This window comes from Danio aesculapii, chromosome 15 (assembly GCF_903798145.1).
Source record: "Danio aesculapii chromosome 15, fDanAes4.1, whole genome shotgun sequence".
Classification (NCBI taxonomy): Eukaryota; Metazoa; Chordata; class Actinopteri; order Cypriniformes; family Danionidae; genus Danio; species Danio aesculapii.
The window spans coordinates 4,707,867-4,731,244 of NC_079449.1; the positions used below are offsets into that span (position 1 = coordinate 4,707,867).

A 23,378-nucleotide genomic window follows, 5' to 3' on the forward strand; every position below is an offset into this window, starting at 1 on the left:
AGGGCGCTTTAGCGCCGAAAGCCAAAACGCGGTAAATATATCGCTTCAGTTTAGTCAGCAAAGTATTTGTATCAGTAATTGACTGAAAACCTCATCTAAACGTTGATAAATATTACAAAATCATTTATAAATGTGTCATTAAAAGTATAATATATTAGATATGCAACTAATAAATCATAGTTTGCTTTTTATCAAATATTATTGACCCGAGATCGGGAGAAAAGAGATCATGTTTGTGTAAACCAGTGTTGGTTAAACTAAGACAATACTATAAAACAATATAACCAATATAAAGCAGCATAACAAACTGTTTAATTCAGCTAGTCTAGAGATAGTCAGACATGATGAAACTGAAAGCCAAACATCTATTTATTTCTATTACTATATTATTATATTTATTATCTGTATAGTTATAGCCTCATATGTGTCTGCTTGTTTAGTTAAACATGACAAATGGATTAAATGATAAGGACATAAAGTTTACCTAAGCTGTTAAACAATTACGTTTTCTCTTCATTTATTATAATAATGTATGAAATCTTCTGTAAATTGACACATTTATCTCGTTTTATTGGTGTCAACAGGCTATAAACTACAGAATAATACACTTAAGAGTTTTAGTCCACGAATTTCTTCTTTTTTCATTCACAGAATTGTTCATGAGTGAAAACTGAAGTACTGTAAACCAATTTGATAACACAAACCCACAAAATCAGGTATCTTTCAGTTTTAAAACCAATTTGTAAATAGAAAATATTCATTCATTTTCTTTAGGTTTAGTCTCATTAATTAGGGGTCTCCACAGTGGAACGAAACGCCAATTATTCCAGCATATGTTTTACACAGCGGATGCCATTCCAGGTGCAACGCAGTACTGAGAAACACCCATACACACTTATTTACACACTCTTACACTACGGCCAATTTAGTTTATCCAATTCACCTAGCACATGTGTTTGGACTGTGGGGGGAACCAAAGCACCCAGAGGAAACCCACACCAACACGGGGAGAACATGCAAACTCCACACAGAAATGCCAACAGACCAAGATGTGACTCAAACCAGTGAGTTTCTTGCTGTGAGGAAACAGTGCTAACAACTGAGCCACGGTGTCTCCTAAATAGAAAACAATCAACCACATAATTCCAGTTCATTTGTTTTTATTTTATCCTCAAACTACAAGCACAATCAGCTCAAAGCTTAGTCAAGTTTACAACAACATAACCTTACGAATTATGTAAAAACATTGGTCAGCAGAAAGAATACAAGCTGCAGTGTTTATAATTAGTTGTTTTTAAAAAAGTTTGTTCCTTAATCATGCAATAAACCAGTCAGAATTAGTTCTTAAAAATTACACTGTTATAATATAGCATTTGATATGGTTTACTTAATCTTTCTACAAAGTGATGTTTTGTAAACAAATTTCGGGAGGAGCACGCACAGAAGTTTCAGTATCAAATACGTCATTGACAATCATTCTATTATCCAATCAGTTCTTGACCAAACCCCTATATATACCAAAGCTGTCTTACCTGCAGCATCTTACGACTTTAGCATCCCTCCACCACCCCGTCACCTCACCTCTTAAGCATTACAATCCCGGGGGGAGCGTTCTGGGGCCGGGCTATATACTGCGCTCGAATCCCTATTCCTCTCTGTTTCCTGATAAGAGGAATAACTCGAGTTTGGGTGTCTTCCCCGAGCTCAGAGCCCTCTCCCCGGACAGCACGCCAAATACGCTTTATACTGAAACGATTGCAAGTGTGAACTCGTGAAATGAACACATTTGACGCTTCTTATTTGTCCGTTTTCATGTGTTGTTTCAAGGTGCGTTTCACACCTGTAGATCGATCGTTTTGTTCCGAAACGAAATCAAATTGATACAATGTTTATTTTTGTTCTTGGTGTGGTTCACTTTCACACGGCAAAGTTTCTAAACAGACCGAAATCACTGCGAGTAAACTCTCCTCACATTGGTCAGAGCTTCAGGGTTTATTTTCAGAATCCCATGGACTTTAATTTTTGACGATGAGCAATAAGACATTATAAGTGATATTGGGATTTAAAATAAACAGTTAAAGAAAAAGTCTGGTGTGTCAGATGAAGAGGAGACTCAGAAGATCCAATTAAAAACCAAAAATTTACTGAAGATAGTTTGCAGTTCTATGGCAGAAGGGCTTCACACTCAAGCTGAGTTCGCAGGCCGATCTCACCTACAGTACACCAATGCAGCAATTATACTCTTTACACACGTCCAGAAAAGGTGGGATCCAGGTAAACAGTTCTTAATGGTTACAGCGAAAAATAGACAATTCTAAATGTGTGCGTCAATGAAGGATTGTATCTATCTCCAGATTAGTGGTGGGCAAAGCGAGGCTTCGTGAAACACTGAAACAGTCGAAGCAAATGTGTCAAAGCTTCGAAACGTTTCGAAACCCGCCTCTATGGTGACACCTAGTGGTCATTTTTTCATGTATTGCACTGGAACAGTTTCAGCAAAGAACAGTTGAGCAAGTTGAGGTATCAAACCCCACTTCGTAGATTCGAATCTTCAAGTGATTTAGTGGAGTGGTTAGGGTTTCTGACTACCGTACTGGGATAGTGGGTTCGTATCCAGGCTGTTACAGCTATTTTGAAATGCTTTAATATCAGTTTGAATTGCTTTATTCTTGTATCATTTTGTTTCAACATTGGTCTGACATCAGAATGAACACTTTGTGAATAAATATGTCTTGTTTTGGTCATAAAACAGGGTTGCTGCTAGATCAGAGACGGTTATGGGCACAAGTTAACAGAAATTATTTATATTATTCATTAAATTCCCCATTGTATTTTATTAACGTCTACCCAAAACCTAAACCCAACTATCACAGTACTGTAAAAATAATAATAATTGTTTTACAGTGTTACAAAAATGATGCTAAATTGATAGCGTGTCAGCTGTATCCTATCTAGACGACACTATAAAACAGTAACATGATTAAAATAAATAAAATCATGATTTCGGAGTATTTGTACAAGTCAGGATTCGAACCCAAAAGTTATTTGCCACATAGTAACAACGTTCACACTCACGGTCCACTAGGCCATATGAGACTGAAGTTTTGGCACAACCATAATACACTGTGATATAGCCTGTTTGTTAGTTCGTTGAATCGTTTTGCTTTCTCACTACAAACGATCTGCTCCAGAGTTTGTTTCAATCCAGCCGAGACCACCTCATTGAGGGTGCTTTCACACCTGGACATTTGTTTTGGAACCCGTCTCGTTTCCCTAGTTAGTGCACTTCATTTGGCATATGTGAATCCAACGGTCAGATCCGCGCCAAAACAATGGTGGTCTCGGCTCAAATTGAAACAAACTGGAGCGGATCGATTGTATTGAGAAAGCAATACGATCTGAACCAGGCTGTATCACAGAGTATTATGGATATGTAATAGGCATATATACGGCTATATGAAGAGAGAATTATGAGTAAGACGGGATGTCATCCTTCCTACTGGTAAATGTGTGTTTCATGTCGAATACGAAACTGAAAGCAAATATTACTGTGCTGTTTATCTGTTAGGTAAACTGACCAAACAGCAGTCTTGGTTTCTCTCTATAATGTAAAGCCTATAATGCATAAGCCAAAAGTCATACCTCTGAGTTATATTTGGTGACGATGTCTTTGGGTGTCACCATTGAAAATGAAAGTGCAGCTTTTCGCTTATGTCTTATTGCTCATCGTAATAAATTAAAATAATGAAGCATGACAGCTGAGCGGGACTCTGAAAAATAAACCGTAAAACTCTGACCAATGTGAGGAGCGTTTACTCGCACGTGGCTTGTTTAAACGATTTTGGTAAGTTTAGAAACTTTGCCACGTGAAAGTGAACCCCACCAAAAACAAAAATAAACAATCAGTACGATTACATGGACACCAATCATTCAATTTTAATGCGAGTAAGACAATACTCTGATTAAGAGTTAACCAAGTAAACAGCGATTATTGATTAATTTAATCAGATTAAGGTCATAATCGAACTAAAGAGAAATCAAATTAAGACATGTGGAGTATGCCGATTTTAGTCGCACAATTGAAGTGCAGTACAGACATGTAAACACCTTAATCGAACTATTACCGTCATAGACTTTTCGCTGCGTTTTGCGACAGGATAGTCCACACACACACACACACACATGGCTGTTTGACACTCTTTGCACCTACCCAGTCAGTGAAGACCACAGACACCTGCATCGTGAAATGCGGAGGTTTTTTCTATCATTTAGCATGCGGTATGAACTTCCATTAAAACAACACTCTTCCAGTTGCATCCAATATCTCGTTTGTCATGGGGGGCATGCATGAAATGTTCGTGAATGAAAGTGAAAGTGTCAAACTGCAGTTAAAGTCAGCAAATGAAAAATGAAACACCCGAAATTACATGAAACTCCGGAGGAAATGCGAATAGCGCGGTGACGCAATGATGTTAAACGAATTATGTGTTATAACATTTAAAACAGGAACCACTCAAAAAGCAGCTCATGTAAACACCTTAGTCGTATTATTCTCTTAATTAAAGCAAACAATTCGATTACTGATGTCCATGTAAACAAAGTCATTGTAACAATTTTAATCCCTGTTTCGGAACAAAAGAATTGATCCACAGATGTGAAAGCACCCTTAGGTGATCTCGGATTAATAATTTGGCTTGGATCCGAGAGCAATTGCTGGATTCACATGGGCCAAACGAACCGCGCTAACTGGGCAAAAGTGACAGGTTCCGAAACAAATGTCTAGGTGTGAAAGCGCCCTTAGAAATGATGATGATCATCTAAAAATAAAATAAATATATCAACAGAGATCAGGATTCTCGTCTTAATGTTACTGAATGAATTTGAAATGAAAGCTAAACCCTCCTCACTGTGATGACTTACATTTCTTCATGTGTTTGAAAAGATTTTGTGACCATCTGAAACTCTTCTGACATGGAGGACAGTAATACGGCTTCTCTCCGGTGTGAACACGCTCGTGTGATTTCAGGTTTACGGACCAAGCAAAACTTTTCTCACAATACGAGCACTTGTATGGTTTTTCTCCTGTGTGAACATTTAGATGAAAACTGAGACCAGAACTACACCTGAAGCTCTTTCCACACTGAGTACAGTGATACGGCTTCTCTCCAGTGTGAATTCGCTCGTGTGATTTCAAGTGTCCCGAATGACTGAAACTCTTCTCACAATATGAGCACTTGTAGGGTTTCTCTCCAGTGTGAATCCTTTGGTGTCTTTTCAGATTGCCAGCTTGATTAAATCTCTTCCCACAATCCAAACACACATGTTCTCTCACTTCATTGTGCGTTTTCTGGTGCTGTTTACAATTATCTAGTCGTGTGAAACTCTTTCCACATTCAGCGCAGATGTACGGTTTCTCTCCAGAGTGAGTCTTTATGTGCATGTTTAGGTTTCCTTTGCTTGCAAAACTCTTTCCACACTGAGGACAGCTGTGCAGATGTTTCGTTTCTGCTCCTTGTGTCTCAAAGTCGCATTTCTCGTCCTCCTCATTTAGGTCTTGTCTCTGCTCACTCACCTCCATCTGCTCTGAAATACAAATCAAGTCAGAATCAGTTCAAGTGAAGTCTGATTTAACAGCAGAAAACTACAGAGATCAGCTTTCCTTGTGAGGATCAACCTTTTGAAGTTTGAGGTACCAAAGATGTCCATTTATTCACCATTTACTCACAGAGTTTCTTTTTTCTCTCATAAACACAAATGATGATATGTTGAAGAATGCTGTAATCTAGCAATTGACACACATACAGTGGTTGGACAATAGGCAGTTTCATTGCTAAATTTGACAACCTGGTATCTTGCAGATTCGCACTCTATAACATCAGAAAGGTCCGACCCTTCCTATCTGAACATACAGCTCAACTCATTGTTCAAGCTCTTGTTCTCTCCAAACTGTATTATTGCAACTCTCTACTAGCCGGGCTTCCAGCTAACTCTATCAAACCTCTTCAGCTGCTTCAGAACGCAGCAGCACGAGTGGTCTTTGATGAACCCAAAAGAGCACATGTCACTCCGCTACTCACCCGTTTGCACTGGCTGCCAGTTGCTGCTCGCATCAAATTCAAAGCTCTGATGTTCGCTTACAAAGCGACCTCTGGCTTTGCTCCTTCTTATCTGCTCTCACTTCTGCAGATATATGTGCCCTCCAGAAACTTGCGTTCTGTGAATGAACGTCGCCTCGTGGTTCCATCCCTAAGAGGGAAGAAATCACTTTCCCGAACTCTCACATTCAATCTGCCCAGTTGGTGGAATGAACTCCCTAACTACATCAGAACAGCAGAGTCACTTGCTGTCTTCAAGAAACGACTAAAAACTCAACTATTTAGTCTCCACTTTCCTTCCTAATCTGTAACTGCCTCTCTGGCTATACCACGAACTGTACTCTCTCTCACAAAAAAAAAAAATAAAAATTACTAATGCTCAGCTTCTTAGACTTTACACCCCTGAAACTTGTCTATAGCACTTGTTCACTGCTGCTCTTATAGTTGTGTAAATTGCTTCCTTGTCCTCATTTGTAAGTCGCTTTGGATAAAAGCGCCTGCTAAATGACTAAATGTAAATGTAAATGTGGTAGCCAATCTTCATTAATTGCACATTCAACCAGTAAGAGCAGAGTGTGAAGGTTTAATTAGCAGAGTAAAAGCACAGTTTTGCTTATATTATTGCAATGCATATCAGAGTTCAAATGAGGACAAATCGTTGGGGCGGATCTCTCTGGCGCATCTGTGATCAAGACAGCAAGACTTTGTGATGTATCAAGATCCACAGTATTCAGAGTAAGGTCAGCAAACCAACAAGAAGAACAAACCACATCCAACAGGAGTAACTGTGGATGCAAGAGGAAAGGGATGTCTGGGTGCTAACCCAGATTGTATCCAAAAACATACAACCAAAGCTGCCCAACTCACTGCAGAATTAAATGTCAACTCTTCTGTTTCCATCAAAACTGTTGGTCGGGAGCTCCACAGGGTCAATATATATGGCCGACTGCTATATCAAAGCCTTTGTTCACTCATGCCAATGCCAAATGTTAGTTTCAATGGAGCCAGCAGCGAAAATCTTAGGTTGTGGACAATATGAAGCACGTATTGTGAAGGTGATGAGTCCACCTTCACTGTCTTTCCATGGTTTCCGCTACATTCATTCTTCCATGGCGGGGCGCCACGCCAAGGTTCATCCCGCCACGGCTACATTACAGCTTTCTATTCAAAACATTAAATTTTTTTTAATTGCGGGTGATAATCGCACCAAAATGTATTAAAAGGTAAGTGAATTATAACAGCGTGAACTTTTCTGTAACCGTAGTAGTGCTGTGCGTCATTTGTTTAACCCTTTAAGGTTAGGTGCTGACTGACTGACTGTGACAGGTGCGTGATGCGTGAGGCCAGCAAACACGACGTATAGCTGTTTTACTTTATTTCAGGACGCATTAATACCGGAGGCATTCATAAACATTCTTAGCAAATCTAATAAATGCTGGAGACATACTCGTTACATCAACGCACTAAATCACACCTCAGCAGCTTTTATTTGAGAGCGCACAAGAAGATCTGCGCGCTCGTAAAGCGGCTTATATTTGAGGGGGCTTGCAAGAAATTTTGTGCATGAGCAGAAAAAAATTGTTGCACAAGCAAAGAGATCCGCATGCTCGTAGGCTATTACATTAATGCGATCTCGACTTCTAATACTGCCCTCACGACATTTGTCATTGAAATAACGCCACAGGTAGTTGGTAGATCTGTGTAAAAAACGCCTGCCGCCACAGCTGGAAAAAACCTAGAGGAAACACTGCTTTCCCATACCTGGGAGAGTTACAGTGTGGAGATGCCCCTGAAAAGTGCATCATCCAGTCTGTTGCATGCCCAAAGTGAAGCATGGGGTGGATCAGTGATGGTTTAGTCTAGGTACGGGCTGGTATAAGATTCTGACAGTATGATAACCTTGGATATAAATATCACGGTTTCACAGTATTGTGATTACTGCTCTAATATATATATTCCTTTTAAATGTCCGGGTAAAAAAAAATTCCTCTTTGAACACAATATATTTTATTTAGAAAAACTTTAAGAATATTTTAAAGCAGTAAACATGTCAGGCTGAATAATTCAAATGAATTATTGACTTCTGCTGTCTTCATTAGTCCAAAAACACAGATTTCTTTATGATTTAAAACAGCATCTTTGGATATCTTTTCTGCTGGAGATACTGCTGTTAAAAAAACTACAATAAAACGTAAATATAACACATACCTTAGAAACGGTATAGCAGAAAATGTTGGCGGTTTTAAAACCTTGACTTTTCCAAACCATGGTATACAGTACCTTAAAAACGATTATCGTCCCATGCCTAGTTTGGGCTGCAATATCATGGCACTTCCTATGGGCCCAATACTTGTGCTAGATGGGCTCGTCTCTGCAAAGGGCTAGCAAAACATTCTGGTAAACCATGTGCACCCAATGGGTCAAACATTGTATCCTGAAGGCGATGGTGTGTATCAGGATAATGATGCACCAATACACACAGGAAGACCGAAGACAGAGTGGTTTGATGAACATGAAAGTGAAGCTGAACATCTTCCATGGCCTGCACAATCACCAGATCTAAACATTATTGAGCACTTTAGGCTGTTTTGAAGGAGAGAGTCAGGAAATGTTTTCCTCCACCAGCATCACCTAGTTACCTGGCCACTATTCTGCAAGGTATGGCTTAAAACCCCTCTGGCCACTGTGCAGGACCTGTCACTTCCAAGACAAAGTGATGCTGTATAGAGTACAAAAGGAGGCCCTACACTATACTAATGAATTATTGTGGTTACCTGTTGATACAAACAGGTTTGGAACAAATGAACACTGAGTAAATGATGACCGACTCAATTTTTGGGTGAACTTCAAAGCTTTAACTCTTTTGTTTTCTATTATGAGAATTGGAAAATAAAATGTTTTACGGTTTCTATTAAACAGTGCATCAATAAAGACTAGATTGTTCCTTTATATGTTATAGACATGTAAAACATCCTGTTTCATCACATTATTAGGTGCTTCAGTAATGCAGTCGCATATATATTATGTCTTTAAGTGATTACAAATCCAAACTGATGAATCTGATATTTAAAGTAGAATAAACAAAAAAAGTTTAAGCAAAATAATCATATTTCCCAGTTTACCTAAGGCTTCGGATTTCATGTAATAAATAAAGATATATTTTCCTGCACAGATCAATCATTAGACCTCACCAGACCTCAAAGTGTCATCAGGAGCCATATGTAATAATTTTGTCCAGTGCAATTAAAGGTGCAATAGGTGATTGTCTTCAGAAATATTTTTCCGCAACTCTTAAACCTTTTTTAGCATACAATATCAACGAGACACTATATAGATATATATCGAATTATCACTTGAGTCTATTCTTACAACCGTATTTCTTACACTATTTTTCAGTACATTTCCTTAAACTGGATAAAAGAGTATTAATTTGTCAGCAATTTCTTTTTAAATAAAAAAGTTCTACAGAAACATGATTATTCTAAGCAAACTATATTGATATATTCTCATTTTTTCTGTCATTCAGTTAGTTTATAACTACACCACTGGCACTGTCAAAAACATAATGATTAAACTTTACTTCCCTGTTGTTGATTCTAATTACAGTGCTAATTGCATAAAATGAATCTAAATATGGTGAACAGAAGCTTCATTAGCCAACAATGAAAAAAAATCAAGAAAGGGCACCAACCTGAATTATCTCCTGCTTGTTTAGACGCTCCTCTAATCTTCACGATGGAAATACCTTCAGAATTTACTGCAGATTTCTTGCAGAAAAGGCTGTGATCACTTGGCCCCATGTCGATTTGGTAAACATCTGAAAAAGTCAAATAAAAAAATCATTTATTTATCCATTTTCCTTCGGCTTAGTCCCTTTATTATTCAAGGGTCACCACAGTGGAATGAACCGCCCAAATAGAATAATAAATTAATCAAATTTTATAAAATGCATTGTTTTAAATGCAGGGCTCAGCAATAAGGACTGCCCGATGGCCCGGGGCCAGTGTGTGAGATGCTCGGGACAGAAGACAAGATTGTTATTGACCAGTGCTGCCTTGTCACTAAAGTTTAATTTGCCTACGACTATTTGTCAATTGCGTGCAAAAACAGTCTTAGAATCAAGAAACAGTTTGAGCTTTTAAGCCTTTAAATGCCATCTTCTCTGTGAAGGTAAACTCCATATTGCATTCAGTTCCTCTTATGTGATTGGATGTTTTTTTTTTCTGTAACTTGGTAACAACCGGTACAGCGAAGAGGTGGCAACATCAAATTATGATGCTAAAAGAAAATGTCTGTTTCTAACATCTTGGAAGCAAGGGCTTAAATGTTGTATGTGGGTACTACACGATGGAAAAAATTGAAGTGATGTTTTGCACAGTTTGCTGTCAGTTTGGCAAGTCAGCCACATTTTGTTAAATAATTTAGAACTGCAATAAAATACCTGCACATTTTCTACTCTGTTTCTTTTTTTGTTTGCATAACACTTTGAATTTTGCTCATTATACATTTAATAACATTTTTAAATTCTACATTTACACATCATTTAAAATATCTGGCTATAAATAGCTATTAATCTTTTTTTTTGTGGGGCCAGTGAAAATTTCCGGGCCAGTAGAAAATATCCTTAGTGTTGAACCCTGAAATGTCTTATAAATTACATAATAATGTACTATAAAATTATATAACTCGTTACTATCATTGTCAACAACAAAATACTGTGCTGAAAGCATCTTTATGATAAGAAAAAAAGCAAAACACCATATTGAATTCTTTAAAAATAGCATGAAATATTATTATAGGTTTTTAAAACAAGACCTTATTTTTTTAGAAGTAAAGCTGGTTTTATATTCACACATTCAGACTTTCTCCTTGACAATATCATTTAGGAAAAATATTGTTTTCTAATACTAAATATATAATGCATATTCATATCAACCACATCCTCTTTCTCTAATTGTGTAAGGCCAAGTGTTTACGTTTAAGTAAAATGATGTACTGTAATTGTGAGGAGATTTAATGTACTATTTTCGGGGGGTAAATTCGTGTTGTACTAAATTCATGTAACGTTACATGAGTAGATTACACTACGAGTAAGATAATGCTGTAGGTTAGCATTTGATACCAATATTCTGACAAAAACAAGATAGAGGTAAAGTCAGAGTTGGTTTTATATTCACATATTCGTTCAGTGACACGCTCCCCATATTGTTTACCATGGTACTTTGAATATTCAGTCTGAAATCATATCTAGGAATGACAACAAAACAACATTAGCAGCATTTAATTGACTGTAAACAATGCTGTACTTTGATAGTCATTGGCTGCTAATATCATATGATTTCATTATTTAGAATGAGCAAACAATACTTTTCCTAAATTATATTATCAAGGATAAAGTCTGAATGTGTGAATATTAAACCAACTTTGCTTCTATAATCTAAATAATGAAAATATATTAGCAGCCAATGACTAGTAAACCAACTCTGACTTTACCTCTATCTTGTTTTTGTCAGAATATTGGTATCAAATGCTAACCCTACAGCATTATCTTACTCGTAGTGTAATCTACTCATGTAACGTTACATGAATTTAGTACAACACGAATTTACCCCCCGAAAATAGTACATTAAATCTCCTCACAGTTACAGTACATAATTTTACTTAAACGTAAACACTTGGCGTTACACACATTAGAGAAAGAGGATGTGGTTGATACAATGAATATGCGTTTGTGATAATTATTTGAAGATAAAAGGTTCGTTCTTGCTAATACATTTCACTCAAAAAAGCATTAAACAGACAAATTACGTTTATATTTACAAAATGCTCTTACGGTGTACGCTGTTATGTTGCTGCCGCAAAGGTATCCATAACTGTTGTAAACCTCCTCACCGCGCATGCGCGTTTCGCACAGCGCAGGAGCCTCCTTTAGATGGCGCTGAAAAGCTTTCAAAGCCAAAACCCGGTTATTACAATCACCTCAGTTTAATCAGCGAGGTTTTTGTATCAGTAAATGTCTACCGAGATATTATCTGGAGCAACTAAACCCCTATACTAAGTGTTTGGAAGAAAATACAAATAGGAAAAGGATAGATTACAGCACGTACTTGTACCAAAGGACAAAAATCTATTAACGATTTTGCTAACACGTTTCTTCCTAAAAACCTCCCCCAGGGCATAAAAACACATTACACTGAGGCACTTTTAAATACTTCTCTGTCTAGAGTGCCCAAACTTTTGTTTATGAAGAGCCAAAAACGAAAAAAAAAATAAATAGAAAAAATACTATTGATAGTAAATAGTCAATAGTATTATTAATAGTAATAATAGTTAATACTAAAATAGTATTAATATTTATCATTTTTTGTTTACATTTTATAATGAACTTCTTACAATAAAAACAAACTTATAACACAATGGTGTTCAATGCTGTGCATTGTCCTCTATCTTCGAGTAACATCATTTACATTTTTAAAAATCTGATTTATGCACAACATTTAACTAAAATTTTATTTCATTTTAGTGGTCCTTTTTTGTAGCTCAACAATTAAACAAACAAAAAAAAGTTTACGCTAAACTAGAAATGACAATCTCTGTTGAGGAGATTCATCATTCTAAATCTCTTTTCTAATCAGATGGTATGGTGGTCTAAATCAAAGATTACTATGGGCCAATTTTGTCCCGCGGGCCCTATGGGCATCTCTGGTCTAGATCATCCACAATTTAGAAACGGGTTTATTATAATTACCCAGGGGTGTAGCAACCAGGGGGATACACCCCCCTCACTTTCAGAGACATTTAGAAACAGGTGATTAATAATTATATGAACGTAAACTTGTGGATCTCATACAGCTGTCCCCCCACTTTTAAAAATGTCCGCTACGCCTCTGTAATTACCCAGATAGCACGTATATTGCATCTTTGAAAGATCGTAACATCTGCTAAACATTGCATTCGATTGAACGTTTTTATTTGTTAATGAGCCATCTTCTTTACCTCTATACCTCTATCTATACGATGAATCTTGGACTCCTGAAATTACCGAGGCATGAAGGCAAGCCCTGGTAAACAGACGCGACCATTGCAGCTTGAACTAGAATGAGGAACCTAACAGGAATTATCTGCACAAGTGGCAATTCCCCTATTAAATAAAATCCCATGGTTTCTGCAGGTTTGCCAAGTCAAATTTAAGATTTTTTAAGACCTTTTTAAGACCATTATGAATGAATTTTCAGATTTATACAGGATATTTTCTAATGGCCCAACAAGCAAACACTAGTTTTATACATGTTTTTTAAAATACAGTAACTTTTCTTTTAAAAAAGATCGACAAGCTTGAAAAATTACAATACACTAAATGTACAGAAGTCTGTAGGTAAGTAGCAGTGGTGTTTATAGTCAATAAATACATGGAGAACTTTTAAACACATTTTATTGTAAGGAAGATAATTAAACCACATTGGTAAAAAGAGTTATACACATACTTTTGTTAAAGGTTTTATTGAGGTGTATTATTGGTGATTGATTATTATTGGATATTGATGAATTAGGCATGTTGGCCTGATTGGGTAGCTTTACATGAACTAGAAAAATTAAGACCAGTTTAAAATGATTTAAGACCTACAAGACAATCAGTCCGTTTACATGGACACCAATAATCAGATTTTAATGCGAGTAAGACTATACTCTGATTAAGAGTTAACCATGTAAACAGCTATTTTTGATTAACTTAATCAGATTAAGATCATAATCGAACTAAAGAGAAATCGAATTAAGACGTGTGGAGTATGCCGGTTTTAGTCGCATTATTGAAGTGCAGTACAGACATGTAAACACCTTAATCGAACTATTACCATCATGTAGGACTTTTTGCCGCGTTTTGTGACAGGATAGTCCACACCAGAGGTCGCGTTAGACTTTCTCATTGTCTGTCATTTTGACGGAGAGGGTTGTAAAAATTCCGTCATAACCTATTATTGCCCGTCATTTAATTAGCATATTGTCTAATCGCTTTTTTATTCATATTTTCATCATGAACTTGCACAACGAGCATATAGGCTAAATTATTCATTTATTTATTCGACAAATGAACAAAAACTCAAAATTCGTTCAAGTTTCATGTGTTTTTTTTTGCACTGACGGTGGAGGGAATAAAAATACGGCAATTTGTACCTGAACACAAGCAGATATAAACAACAAGATATATTATAAAATATAATTCCGACTAATATAAGAACATAACTTGAAATATAATTCAGACGCTGTTCTGTAGGACTATTTGCCTTAACTCATATCTTCCTCCTGGTCCGCGTCGACCTGAACTGGGTGCTTGCCTGTGCGTAATCAAACGCATCAAGGGAGGCTGATGCAGAGGCAATTGTCATTAAATTCTGTGTCTTTGCCTCGGGAAGTCGACTTCTCGTGACAGTTTTAATTTTGTTCTGGAGGCTGAAGCCGCGTTCTGCTACCACACTGGAGACCGGAATTACTAGCGCCACTTCAGCCAGCGTTTTGTAGTCAGGAAACATTTCTCCTAAGGAAGTGATCAGAAGTTTGCAGGATTCTCTGAATGTGGGATTTCCCGATCCTGCAAGCACTCGTTTCGCAGGGCAAAAATCCTGCAGCACGCGCTCTTTCTGCACCAGGGGCGCGGCTGCACTCCTCTGTTCCGTTGTGCTCACAAACGCGCTCCAAATCATCCAGTCCATAGCTCTTCAACGCGCTGTCAGTGTGAGGAGTTTGTTCTACATCGCCCACTGCATCACTTCCTCTTTTTTCACCCTTAATAATAATATCACTATTTGGCCGTTTAAAGAAACTTCTCACACTCAGCTGCCGTGACATTTTTGCAACAACTGTACATAGCGGTGACAAAGAGGAGACAAAACAAGACAATTGCTAATTAATAAGGGCAATCTCCATCAACTGGACAGGAGTGGGAATTACAGTTATCTACACATTACAATATATCGCCCTCAGCATCTGTCAAAATGACGGATCACCCTCAGATTTTTCCGTCACAGCTGAAAAAAATCCGTCATTGACGGAAAATATTCGGTTAACGCGATCTCTGGTCCACACACACACACACACACACACACCCACACACTTTGCACCTACCGAGCCAGTGCAGACCATAGACACCTGCATCGTGAAATGCAGAGTCTTTTTTCTTCCACTCAGCATGCGGTATAAACTTTCATTGAAACAATACTCTTCCAACAGTTCATAATTGCATCCAGTATCTCGTTTTTAGGGGTGCATGCATGAAACGTTCCCAAATGAAAGTGCCAAACTGCAGTTAAAGTCGACAAATTAAAAATGAAACACCCAAAATTACCTGAAACTCCGGAGGAAATGTGGATAGTGCGGTGTTGCGATGACATTAATCGAATTATGTGCTGCAACATGTAAAACGGGATCATGAAAGGAACATTTAAATAAGCAACTCATGTAAACACCTTAATATATTAGTGTCTTAATTAGATTAAGGCAGATAATTTGATTACTGATGTCCATGTAAACGTAGTCAATGTTACTGTGTGTGTGTGTGTGTGTGTGTGTGTGTGTGTGTGTGTGTGTGTGTGAATGCGAGAGTGTTTGGGTGTTTCCCAGTAGAGTTGAGTTGCATCTGGAAGGGCATCCGCTGTGTAAAACATTTCAATTCAATTCATCTTTATTTCTATAGTGCTTTTACAATGTAGGTTGTGTCAAAGTAGCTTAACATAAAAGATTATAGTAAATTGAAATAGTGTCAGTCCAACATGTGCTGGATAAGTTGGCGGTTCATTCCACTGATGAATAAAGGGATTAAGTCAAAGGAAAATGAACGAATTAATGAAATTTAAAACCCCACGGATAATGTGTAAATCCACATCAAATCTCCACACACTCTGGTAATAAACATCAGATAACATCACAAAGGAACTCAATCAACATCACTTAATATTTTACTGAAAAGTAAAATATTTTACTTTACATATTTGTTTCTTTGTTTGTTTATAAGTGCTATTTTCATTTATAACATTTAAATACACTGAACAGCAGCTACACTAATTATTTTCCTTATTATCTCTTTCCACCTGAGGATACTCACTGTGAGGTCCCTAGAGACTATGCAGCGCCACTGATGCGATCCAAGACCTGTGAAGAGATGATCGCAAGGTATCCATAATCCTGGACCAGGCCGTATCCTGAGCTGATGTTGTGGTCGTCTTGGAGTGCATGAGACTGATTCCTGAAAGACCACAGTGACAAACGAGTCCCCGCATTGATCCAGTGGGCCAGCCTGACCTCCCGCCGGTGACCTACTCACACCTGTAGCTTCTACACGATGGACGTCCAGCTTCTCCAGCCTCCGGCACCTAGACTGCAACTCCACACGGGAAGTTTGGCCAGAAGAATAATGGTCGTGCCCAACTGAACCTGGTCTCTCTTGAGTTTTTTGAGAAATTGGTGACGTTTTTTCCTCGCCGCTGTCGCCACTGGCTTGCTTGGATCGGGACTTGTGGAGCTGCGCTTCTGTGGATTCGCTCTTCAGTGTTTGGACTTTCAGCAGTGAAATTTAAAACACACTGAACTCAACTAAACTGAACTTCAACTCTGAAATCTGGACTTTACTAGAACTACGTTAAGCTGCTTTGACAAAATCTACATCAGGGGTGTCCAAAATCGATCCTGGAGGGCCGGTGTCCTGCATAGTTTAGCTCCAACTTCCTTCAAGACACCAGCCTGGAAGTTTCTAGTATACCTTAACACCTTGATTAGCTGGTTCAGGTGTGTTTAATTGGGGTTGGAAATAAAATCTGCAGGACACCCGCTCTCCAGGACCGAGTTTGGACACCCCTGATCTACATTGTAAAAGCACTCTAGAAGTAAGTGGAGTATATTGATTTTATAAACTAACTTCGAGAGGATCACGTGCTTATGATTGTTTGCTGCTGGACCAGCATTATCCAATTTACAATGCACCAATCAGACAATTCTTAAGCTGCTATAAATACCCTAGGTTACGCATCACAGCTATCTTCATTTTGATGAATCCGCCCTTCTCCTACTCCTTCCTAGATGGGTGGCACGGTTCCCAGTGCTTAGCACTGTTGCCTCACAGCAAGAACGTCTCTGGTTCCAGCCTTTACCAAACCAGCCAACTGTGTGGAGTTTGCACGTTCTCACCGTGCTCACGTAGGTTTCCCTCCGGGTTTCCCGGTTTCTTCCCACCGTCCAAAGACATGCAACCTAAGTTTATTGACTAATCCAAATCAACACCATAGACATGCTCCTACCAAGTACTTATCTCATTAAAGAGCAACTACTATCTGCTCTTCAGCCACCATAACAGGGGAGTTCTCGAGATCTACCTGAGCTCAAACTCCCCTCTCACCTTGCAATGGGAGGGAGCCCCAGGCTCGAGGATCTTATGAGCTCAGGGCTCTCTCCTGGCACAGCATGCCAAACTAGCTTTATAACCAATCATCAGCTAAGTGTGAACTCTTGAAACATGAATTTAATTAAAGCCCTCATTCATTTCATGTTGTTGCATAATTAAATTTCAGAAGTTGGATAAAGATGCAAATATAAAAAAGCTTTAATATAAAATGTAATGATCCAAAAACAAATGAGAATCATAATTTGAAGCTTTAATATAAAATGTTAAAAATTCATAAGCATGCCATCACACAGATTCAGTCAAAGCACATCAATACAAGACAACTTACAAACTATATCTGACAAGACTAAAAACTGACAAGAAATCTTAATGCTGCTAAATGTTATTGATTAATACAGCTCCCATTTTTGCTGCATAAACTAGTGTAAAATCAGAACACTATAAAATAAAAACAAGTAAATAAATGACAAAAATAGTCGTTAATCAGACAACAACAATAAAAAGGAACGATTTAAATGATTTACACTGCCATTCTCAGAGCGTTTCAACCTTTTCCTCATCTCATGAATTTGACACGAAAACTGAACGACGCTCACTGAGACGACTTGCATTTGTTCATATGATAGAGGAGATCTTTTGACCATCTAAAACTCTTCTGACATGGAGGACAGCAATACGGCATCTCTCCAGTGTGAATTCGCTCATGTGATTTCAGCTGTGAAGACCGAATGAAACTCTTCTCACAATATGAGCACTTGTGAGGTTTTTCTCCAGTGTGAATCCTTTGGTGCTGTTTCAGATAACCAGCTCTATTAAAGCTCTTCCCACACTCCAAACACACATGATCTCTCTCGTCAGTGTGTGTTTTCTGGTGCTGTTTACAATTATCCAGTTGTGAAAATCTCTTTTCACAGAACAGACATGCATAAGGCTTCTCATTTGTGTGAATTCTCATGTGTAGTTTCAGATTTGATGATGATCTAAAATCATGACCACACTGAGTACAGGTAAATGGCTTTTCTCCAGTGTGAATTCGCTCGTGTCTTCTCAAGTGTCCTGAACGACTGAAACTCTTCTCACAATATGAGCACTTGTGATGTTTTTCTCCAGTGTGAATCATTTGGTGTCGTTTCAGACTGTCAGCTCTAGTAAAGCTCTTCCCACACTGCAAACACTCATGATCTCTGTTGTCTTCATGTGTTTTCTGGTGCTGTTTATAACTGTCCAGCTGTGAGAAACTCTTTCCACATTCAGTACAGGTGTACGGTTTCTCTCCAGTGTGAGTCTTTCTGTGCATGTTCAGGTTCGTTTTTCTTCTGAAAGTCTTTCCACACTGAGGACAGCTGTGCAGATGTGTTGTTTTGTTTTTTTGTTCTTCTTTCTCTTCATTCAGTTCTTCTCTTTGCTCATTCACCTCCATCTGGTCTGAAATAAAAATCAGAGTCAGTTCAGATGAACCCTGATTTAACATCTTAAATAACAACCAAAGAGATCCCAAGTCTGTCTTAGTATCTGACAGTATCTTATGGCTCGTTTCCGCTGACTGGTACAGTACGGTATGGTATGGGTCACATTTATCAGGAGTGTATTTCCACTGACTAAAGGGTGAGCGCGGTGTACGACAGAACGTTTCAGTCGCCGTCATTCTCGCTTGAGGAAATATCAAAGTAAAGCTGTACAGGTCGTTCACATATCATATGAGAAGCTCTTCTCACAAAACAGATGCTTTACACACATAAATACTTGTGTAGAAATGTTCATTACTAACCTTTCTATGTACATGATTTGATTATAACTGCACATTAATTATATAATTGCCATGTTGATGATATAATTGTGAAATAGCCTACTGTAACGTCTGCAATTATATAAAATGAATAAATAAATGCAACATATATGAACACATACAGACCCTTAAAGTCTCTGATATGTTACCAATCACAGAAAAACTACACAGCATACATTTAGTCCTTATTTGGGTTCAAAAACAACATGCAACGTATAGCCCACAGTCAGAGCAAACCTCTCATCTGTATCTTCAATCTTCAGCAGCACATGTAGCCTCTGTCCGAAATCAACTCCATCATTCTGTATTCATAATAGTCCAGAAGGCAATGATAATAGTTAAACTGGGCAGTTGTTCATGTTTTATGTTGGTGAAAGAATCATTCGCTGCTTTGTTTTTTCACGCTTCACTTTCGCATTTGTCTGTTTATGTAAGGATCGGATGTCAGAAGCGGTTCAATAATCACGGGCACATTATTAATATGAGCTCAAGAAGTTCATTATTTCAAATAAAGATGCGCACACGAGCGATCGCGAGCTCTCTGGAGAAAGTGAAAACTCTCGCACATTTAGACGGCCTCAAAGAAACGGCCACAAAGCTAAGAAGAAGAAAATCTGACGAAATCTTGATTTTATGTATTTTAATAATGTTACTGTGTACGGTGTAGTCTAGATAGGATACAGCTCTAGATACGCCATCAATTTAGCATCATTTTTGAAACACTGTTAAACAATCATTAATATTTTACAGCACTGTGATGGTTGGGTTTAGGGTTTGGGTAGACATTTATAAAATACAATAAATGGAAAATTTAATGAATAATGTAAATAATTCTTGTTAACTTATGCCCACAACTACGTCTGATCTAGCAACAACCCTGTTTTATGACCTACTATCCCTGCATGGTAGTCAGGAACCCTCACCGCTCCAATAAGTCACTTGAAGGTTCAACTACAGAGTGGGGTTTAAGAGCTTAATTTGCTCAACTTGAATTGGTTCTTTGCTGAAGCTATTCCAGTGCAATACATAAAAAAATGACCACTAGGTGTCACTGTAGATACGAGTTGACACATTCGCTTCGACTGTTTCAGTGTTTTATAAAGCCTCACTTTGCTCACCACTACCCACCAGACACACTAGAGGGCACTCTACACATCACATCTGCCACTGAACCGGACTATATTATCCATCATGTACTAAACACAAAACAGTTCAAAAATCAAAACATGGATAAATACCAAAAGCCAGGAACCAGGAAACCGCTGGGTAATGCACAATAACAAGGTGAGGTGTATATATAGTTCTGGTAATCAGTCCTCAAGAGATTCAGCTGTGTGACTGTAATCAGTAGTGAACTGAAACTGGTGTGTGTGAAGTGCATGATGGAATGTGTAGTGCGGTTCAGTTGCAGATGTTATGTGTAGAGTGCCCTCTATTGTGTCTGGTGTCATCTAAAAACACCTATTCGGTCAAAAAGTCCCTATTATACATGAAATAGGGTCATATTTAGGTTGTAAGGGTCTCCAACAACAGTCTAATATGCATGCAAGGTCAAAAAACACTTTCATGGTCTTATAATCTGCATTTATTTTTACCTAATTATTCCAGTGACTCCCATATGAATCATTCAGTGATTCATTTGTTCCCAACCCCCTCCTTAGCGCGAAGCTAATCTGCGCTGATTGGACCGATGACAGCCTGTTGCGATTGGTCAACACTGACAGCCTTCAGCGCGAGACAGTGAAATGCCCAGCAGCTAATCAACAATACAGAAGTAGTCACAGTGCACACACGCTTCATAGTGTAAGGCGTGGATTTTGGCTGCCAGTGGGTGAATGTAAATACAGACAATGGACTTGAAAATAGAGACGACTAACTATTTTATTGAGCAAAAACTCCAAGAACTGGGGAGGAGATCGGCATGAGTCTCCTAGCCCGTCACACTCTACCTGCTCTTTTTTCACACACACTACCTTCCTCAGAAGAAGAACTGGGGAGAAGATCGACACGAGTCTCCTAGCCCCTCTCACTCTACCTGCTTTTTTCAAACACACACACACACACACACACACACACACACACACACACACACACACACACACACTACCCTCCTCCTCAGAGGACACAACACCAAAAAAGTCCTTAACAGAAACATTCAAAAACAGAATACATAGAAAGCACTTTCGGGTTGAGGGCGGCGTGATTGCCGTTCACCTAGAATGCCAGTTCAGCTTGCTCCAGCCCTGAGTGTTATTCAGACACCTCACCCCGAACCTGAGCTGAACTATTTCAAAACCTGACTGTTGCATGTGTGTAGGAACAGCTGACGATGGCTATAGCGACGACAAACGGCAGTGGGACGTGAGCTCAAAAACGCACTTAAATCCGTAAACAAAGCGGCACGTGTCGTGTTTTCAACATGGCATTACAGGCGATATGAGAATATAAAGAGTTAACCTGATACACTACAAGCGGTTACAAGTAACAAAACACAATTATATACATAATTTGCAAGCTAGAGAAAACAAGGAGGCAACAATTTTAATCGCACGTACTTACACTTGTGAAATGGAGGAAGAAACTGATCCATGATGCACTGATCCATGTTCTGACATAGTCCCTTACATCAGTAGTCTTTTCTAATCCTTCCTTTAACAAACAGCCGACGAATGCCCGGATGGAAGCATGTAGATTCCAGAAGCACTCGAACAGCACAAGGCTGGGGTATAATGCTGAGGTATTTTTGCAAAAATAAACCTCAACCACTGACTCTTCACAGTTTCATCTTTGGGTATAGACTTTCAATAATATCCAGCTGAGCACAGAGATTCAACCGGCGTCTGCTACAGTGTGTGTCTAGTCTTTTTTTCTATGTTAGTGGGCGGGGCCACGCTTTCAACTCGCGTTTAGACTCATTTTCAAGACGATTTAGTTGACTCTTTTATAAATGAATCAATAGTTTTAAACACTGTCCACTTTCAGATTTAAGCCTTAGCTGGATATTTCACTTCACTTAGAGCTGTACTACACACTACATGGGAGGTCATTCTCAAAAACCCATAATAGGGGCTTTTTAAATATAGTACACTGAAAAAAGTGTTGCATGCAAAACTGGTGCAAACAATTTATTTGTGTTGAATTTAAACAAACAAATTAAATTGCGTAATGTTCAACATAATTTGTTTGTTTATATGCAAAATACGATGGGACCATCGCAACATCGCAAAGTGGCCCCCTCCTTTCTTCCTTTAGCACCAGTTAGGGAGTTATGGATGTACTCTATATAAGGTTGGTGGTTACAGCAGGTCATCAGATGGGCACCCCCCTTCCTTGGTGTTTCACCAATTTAAGCCCATGACACCTCGGGAGGGCTCGACAGCAGATCCAGCATCCTGGATCTACTCCTACTGACCACCACCCAACTCTATGTTATGGTTTGTCTTTCAACTGGTTGGCTTTTCCACCGAACCTCCCTTTGTAGCCAAATCCAGTGAGATGTTGCTTCTGCCTCTTTAGTAACCTTTCCTACAAGGCGTTTCCTGGCCATTCCTTCAATTCCCAGCCATCCGAGGGCTCTCCAGAGTGACTGCCCCCTACAACCCACCTCTACTGGTAAATTCCAGGCCCTCCATCCATTCTCTTGGCTCTCAAGTATCAGACTTTGATATTTCTTCAGCTTACGTTCAAGATTTGCCTGCTTTCCACATAGTGAGCAGCTTGGTCTCTCTACCATCCCCCAGATATGAAGGTTTGATGGAGTCGGAAGAACAGAATGACAGCCCAAATAAATTGTTTAAATCTTGAGTAAAAAAACTGAGTAAATCCAAGGAATCATCTTTGAATATTTTTTTTCTGTGTACTGAATGTTGAATTAAATATCAAAATAAAAAAAAACACATGCACTTTCAGCTACTTACAGCACATTAATGTAAATTATAAAACATACAATTGGCAGTAAATCTCCCCACAATTATTTATATCATTTACAAAGCATACTTGCATTAAGACTTACATTGGAGAAACACATTATTCACAAAGTAGTGATTAAAATTTATGATATTCCTGCTGAAAAAGCCCCAGCTAAAACCAGCTAAGACCAGCCTGGCTA

General features: G+C 38.5%; 2 protein-coding genes across 2 annotated transcripts; both read right to left on the minus strand.

Moving 5' to 3' along the window:
• Window positions 1–1,143: 1,143 nt before the first annotated feature.
• LOC130241974 (gastrula zinc finger protein XlCGF49.1-like) lies at window positions 1,144–12,002 on the minus strand. Its single transcript, XM_056473985.1, has 3 exons — window positions 11,929–12,002; window positions 9,787–9,912; window positions 1,144–5,583 (listed from the first exon to the last, which is right to left on the minus strand). The coding sequence occupies exons 2-3, from the start codon at window positions 9,893–9,895 to the stop codon at window positions 4,904–4,906; spliced, it is 789 nt and encodes a 262-aa protein (XP_056329960.1). The 5' UTR covers window positions 9,896–9,912; window positions 11,929–12,002; the 3' UTR covers window positions 1,144–4,903.
• A 6,074-nt stretch (window positions 12,003–18,076) lies between these two features.
• Window positions 18,077–18,904, minus strand: LOC130242026 (gastrula zinc finger protein XlCGF49.1-like). The gene has a single exon (XM_056474045.1). It carries the CDS (start codon window positions 18,902–18,904, stop codon window positions 18,077–18,079), a length of 828 nt encoding a protein of 275 aa, XP_056330020.1.
• Between the last annotated feature and the right edge of the window lie 4,474 nt (window positions 18,905–23,378).

Bases quoted from the DNA above. Each gene is read 5' to 3' on its own strand.
- LOC130242026 (XM_056474045.1), bottom strand. From the start codon at position 18,904: ATGGAGGTGAATGAGCAAAGAGAAGAACTGAATGAAGAGAAAGAAGAA.
- LOC130241974 (XM_056473985.1), bottom strand. From the start codon at position 9,895: ATGGGGCCAAGTGATCACAGCCTTTTCTGCAAGAAATCTGCAGTAAAT. The intron at 5,584-9,786 runs GTTGGTGCCCTT...TTTGTATTTCAG, and splicing joins ACAAGCAGGAGATAATTCAG to AGCAGATGGAGGTGAGTGAG.